Source organism: Bison bison, unplaced genomic scaffold (genome assembly GCF_000754665.1).
Source record: "Bison bison bison isolate TAMUID 2011002044 unplaced genomic scaffold, Bison_UMD1.0 scf7180017864457, whole genome shotgun sequence".
Taxonomy (NCBI): Eukaryota; Metazoa; Chordata; class Mammalia; order Artiodactyla; family Bovidae; genus Bison; species Bison bison.
This window is the reverse complement of record NW_011495019.1, coordinates 239,871-245,152: the sequence shown is the minus strand read 5'-3', so window position 1 is coordinate 245,152 and position 5,282 is coordinate 239,871. Positions and strand designations below refer to the sequence as shown.

The following is a 5,282-nucleotide window of genomic DNA, read 5'->3' as shown; positions in this document are numbered from 1 at the left end:
CCCCCCTCACCCCCCGCCACACTCAGGAGTCCAGATGCAGGAAGGCATGTCCCCACCCAGCACCTTGGCGAGCCCAGGGCACACGGCTGGGGAACTGGAAGGCTCTGGCAGCCACTGAGCGCTCCTGACTGGCCCTGACTGTGTGCCGCAGACGCCTACAGCCTCCTTAGCTCTGAGGTTGGTGCTGCCTGTCTGCTGCCTCCACACGGTGAGGGAGCCCTTGCAGGGCAACTGGACCACTGCAGGGAGATATGGGGGGAGCGCTGAGAGCCTGCTCCAACTGCTGAGCCTCATTTTCCAGACAGAGGCCTCCTCTGGTAGTTCCTCCGGCTGGCGGTGGTCATCACACCCCTTCCATCTCATCCCTGGTTTTTCATGAGAAGGACAGTGACCCTGTACCCTTCTCTGCTCCCCTCAGGGCCTTGAACAGAAAAGAGCTTTGTCTCTGAGGACAAAGACCTGGGGAGGTACAGTGATTTGCCCAAGGTCAGATGCTGGTGAGCAATGCTAGTCAGAGGCCAGGAACTGGGACCACGGTGCCTCTGCCACACCACGTGCTTCAGTGGGATGCCCTGACCCTGAGCAGGAGGCTGTGCCCTGTGCTCCAGAAACACTAACTCTGCCCAGTCTCTCTCGGTTCCGCTGCATGTTCACTGGCCTCCCTGTGATCCCAACCCTCCGTGCTGCTTTCAGATCTTAAGGAAATGAAAGTCTGTCCCTGCTCACGGGGGAAGCTAGGTATCCTTGATGCACAGTCCGTCCCACGGCATGCAGAGGGGGCTCGGGGCCACCTCCGGATTCTAGGAGCCTCCGGCTGGCTTTGTCCTGTGAAGATGCCGCACAGGTGATGTCCCTGGAAGAGCCAGCAGGCTGTGCTGTGGCCGCTGGGTGGGAAGCATCCAGGGGCCAGCTGGCCGGCTGCACACGTGGCATCTTTGGGCCTCTCACCCACCTGATGAGATGGTCAGACTAGATCACGGTTCTGAAATGTTTCAGATGAACTGCAGTGGCCGCCTCGCCCGCTTCCCTCTCCCCCCGCGGTCCTCACCCTTCCTCGGTCTCGTTGATGATGTCACAGATCTCCATGTTGAGCGCCCAGTCCTCGCTCTGCAGGGAGCCATCCGTGGCTTTCTCTGAGGACAAGAAATCATAGGTCACAGAGGTGTGCGGGGGTCCCGGATGGACAAACTCAGAGAGCGGGAGTGGGGAGGACAGCGCCTCTGGGCACTGAGGTGGGCCAGCACCATGTATATGGTATCACCTTCACTGTCCCATTTCGTCTCTTAATTCCTATAGTAGCCATGTGAGGCCAGGAGGGAAGCCCCGGCTGAGTCTACCACATGGGCAGCGGATGGATTCAGAGGCCTGGCCTCAGTGTGCTTGTTTCTGACATGACAATATTGAGAACAGGGTTTGGTTTTATACTTGCAAATAAGTGTTCTTTCTTGACTTTTTAATTATCTTTGGACTTGGAAACACTTCTGAGGTTCAAAGTGTAAAAAGTTCCAAAAACACATCGAATGGAGAGTCAATCTACCTGCCTCCCCTGCCCCTACCTCCCTTTTCCTCAGTTTCCTCTCAATTCTCCCAGTGATGTTCTTTACCTGCACAGCCAAGGACACGGGGTTTTAAATCCTGACTCTGTTACCACAAGGCCTGGCCACGGCCTTCCCCTTTGTGTCAGCTCATCTACAGAGAGGTGGACTCTGAGGTGCCCTGCAGAACCACCCAGGGGAAGCTGGTAATGCAAACCAGCATTGACAGGATATTTGGTGCCAAACGGGTGCTTCTAAGTGGTGGCAGGTCTTTTTCTTATTAAAATTGAGGCAAAGGTCACACAAAGTAAAGTTCACCATTTCAGTGGCATTTAGCATATTCACAAAGGTGTCCAACCACTCTGTCTGGATCTTAGGGTGAGGTCTCCATGTAGCCGGCTACGAGACTCTCCAGGCCTGGAGAGGCCGTGTTTAGAGGTCCTTTCCTGTAAAATCTGCTCAGTGTGCTCCAGCGTGAGAGGTGGTGGGTGGACAACGAACGCAGGAAGAGAAAATCCTAGGACGTTCAAAAACATTCTTTAAGAGCGAAGTGCCAACCTGCGTTCACACTGCCTGTTTTCTCTGACCTCTGCACCTTCTAGGTTCCATCCACATACAGACCTAGCTTTAAAAAAGCTCCAGCGGACTGCATATACCCTGCTTGTCTCAGGCAAGAGTCTGCCCTGCGCGTTATCCCTGCATTTCTGTCAAGCACGCACCTGAGTGTTTACCACTGGCTGGATCACTGGTTAGGACACTAGTCAAGATCCCCCGTCATGGCTGACTTCTCAGCTTGAGAGCCCAGCTCCAGGCTAGGAGTGCTCCTGTCTGTAGCCTCGGTGCACCCCCAGGCACTGTACAGCGGGGTATCTCCCAGGAGCCCCCGTGGACCAGGCACCCAGAGCTTATTACACACGATGGTGCAGGGGAGGTTCCCGCACCACCCTGCTCATGGGGTGACATGCCAGGCCTGCTCTGGGCACCGGGGGTGCAGTGTGGACAGACGGATATGGTCCCTGCCTTGTGGCGCTCAAAGAGGCCGAGCTCTCAGGACAGATGAGTAGGCTCTGTGAGACTGGTCATGGCTCTCCTCCAGCCAGCAGGCAGTCCTATCCTGTGGGGCAGAGCCTGGGCTGGGCTGGCATAGTCAGATCCCTAGAACAGTGGCTTCCATGCTCTACGTTTGGAAACTAGCCTGACTTCAGCTCCACCCTGGGCCCCCTTGGGTCCTGCAGGCTATATGGAGGCCTGGGTAGCTCAGGACACGGGCCAGGCAGCCAGGCATCCAGGTATGGACCTGGCAGCAGGCAGGTTGCTTGGCTCCTGGCTTAGGGCTGTGAGAGGGGTTGACAAAGGGCTCCCTTTAAAAGGGTGGAAGAGGGACTTACTCATCCCACAAGTATGTCCTGGGTGTGGCTTCTCTGGGCCACACTCCCTACCCCTGGGACTACACGCCTACTGAACCACATATGAAGAACCGAAAGAGCTGACAAGTGACCCCTGGGCAGGGGAGGGCTGGGTCTTACTTTTGAGGGTCTGGGGGGCAGTGGCTGATCAACCATGCAGAATAGCACCTCCTTCCGAAGCCACGTCTCAGTAACCCCGTCCCACGGCGGGAAGGGCTCATCAACCTAAGTCCTGACTGCCTCTAATGATCCACTGAGTTCTGCCAGTTCCAGCCCTGGACGCTCTCTCCATCCCAGCCCCTCCCTTCCCCACCCTGCTCTCTGCCAGCCAGGGCACCTCCCCACCTTGCTCCCCTCACTGATCCTCCATGCTAACCCAGAGTGAACTTTCTGGAACCTGAAAGTGATTGTGTCTGTCCATTCCCAAATCCTTCAAAGGTCCCTTAGCCCCCGGCTGGACCTACAAGGCTCTTCCACAGTGATAATGTTTTCACTTCCCAAGTTATATTGCTAGGTAACACTCAGCTGTTTACATCAAGAAGGTGACTGGGGCCCTGGCAGCTATAAGGTGCCACTACTGCCCTTGTCTAACTAATGGGGAAGCTGAGGCATGGAGAGATCACACAGTGGTGAGGGAGGGTGGCTATGGCTGCCTCTGCCCTTATCTCCCATCGGGCATCAGGCACTCTGCTTTTCCAGAAGGATGCACCCAGAGCACTCAGCCCATCTGCCCCCTCCTTCCGGACCCTGGCTCCACCAGCAGCCCTCGGTGGTTCCTCCATTGGTTCCTCCCTATGACCTCCCCAGGGACTGCTGAAAACCACGGCACCTCCCTCCTCCTGGGGGAGAGAGCGGCAAGGTCTCAGAAGGGATTATGATCATTTAGAAAGGCAAGCGGCTGTTGAGGGGGCAGATGGGGCATTTATGAGTGAGAGAAAGCCATCCTGAGGAACCAGGGTGGGTGCAGCGGGACCCCTGGAAAGTGAGTCTGACACCAACCTGAGCACAGGGCCAAGCTCTTTAGTCCTGAGTGCCAGCTGTGGGCGGAGCCATTCGGAGGATGGAGCTTTTTGTAGGGGGTTTAGGGTAAAGGGGGCTCTGCAGTCAGTCTGAGCAGGTAGGAGGTGAGGAAGAGGCAGAAGGGAGACAAAGAGACATCTGAGCAATTCCAGCAGAAGGGAGGTGCGCCCAGACCCCTCCCTTCAGGGCTGGGACAGTTCTAGGACTTCCTCAATAAAGATGTCCAGAGACTTCCCTGGTGGAGTGGTCCTGTGGTTAAGACTCTGTGCTGCCAATGCAGGGGGCGTGGGTTCTATTCTGGTCAGGGAACTAAGATCCCATAAGCTGAGCAGCTTGACCAGAAGATTAAAAAAAAAGAAAAGAAAAAAAGGTGCAAAACGGTCCAAGGGGTAGGCATGCTCTATTAAGGGCAGAAATTTAAACCCACAGGAATCTGGGGATGTGTGTTTTATTTTTGGTTTTAACCGCAGAAGCAACTCAGCTGGTTATTTTAAGAAGGCGGAATAAAAACACTGACAATGGTTACTAGTTCCAAAAGAATGACAGCTGACTTCTTGAGCTCTCTGCTGTTGGCTGTGACCTTTGGAGGCCCTGGGGCAATCCTACCCTTGTCCCCCAGCTCTGGAGGAAGCCGGGCCCTGTGAGTCACCTGCTGTCGTCCGGGCGGGCAGGTGGAGGTTGGGGATTTTGGGGCGTTTGTCTGTCTGCTCAGCAGTCTGTCCTCTCCATGTGGGGCTGGTGCCGGCACAGCCAGAGTGGTGGCATGGCTTTGGAGTGGGACAAGCCTGGCCTCACCTCTGAACTCGGAGACTATGGGCAAGGCTCTGAGCCTCAGAGTCTTGGTTTCCTCATCTGTGAAGCTGGAAGAAGACGGCCGCCCCTACAGGTGATGGGACTTTTCAGCCTGACAATGTGCAGTGCGTCAGCTGAAGAGCAGTGGCAGGTTGCTGCTGAGTCCCACGACCATGACCCGGGATGAGAGCAGCAGATAGTGGCCACCGCAGTCTCCAGTTGCAGGCCCCTGGAGCCAGCCTGCTCGACTCAGGGGCACCCTGAGTTTCTGGAGAGCCCACCCTCTCAGCCATGGGGGAAGCCCTGCTTCATAGGAGGCCATTTCTGTGGAGCTCAGGGGACCTGTGGGTCACCATTGTGGGTGCCCGTCCCCCTGACTGCCTCCTGCCAGGTCAGCCCGAGGGCAGCAGCCTAGAGCTGCCTCCCCACCACCCTGCACGTTCCGTCACCAGGTCCCCAGGGGCCCGGCTGCTCAATGTGTCTCTGAGGTGCCCACCTCTGTCATCACGGTCGCAGCTCTGGTTCCGGG

The 5,282-nt window shown here is 56.5% G+C and overlaps 1 protein-coding gene across 2 annotated transcripts in view; it reads right to left on the bottom strand.

Annotated features, from left to right (window-relative positions):
• Positions 1-5,282, bottom strand: part of TOM1 (target of myb1 (chicken)) — a 42,266-nt gene that overhangs the window by 22,071 nt on the left and 14,913 nt on the right. For both annotated transcript variants that reach the window (XM_010859611.1, XM_010859612.1), the window contains exon 2: positions 1,049-1,133. In XM_010859611.1, the coding sequence (XP_010857913.1) occupies positions 1,049-1,133 (85 nt within the window). The remainder of the gene's footprint in view (positions 1-1,048; positions 1,134-5,282) is intronic.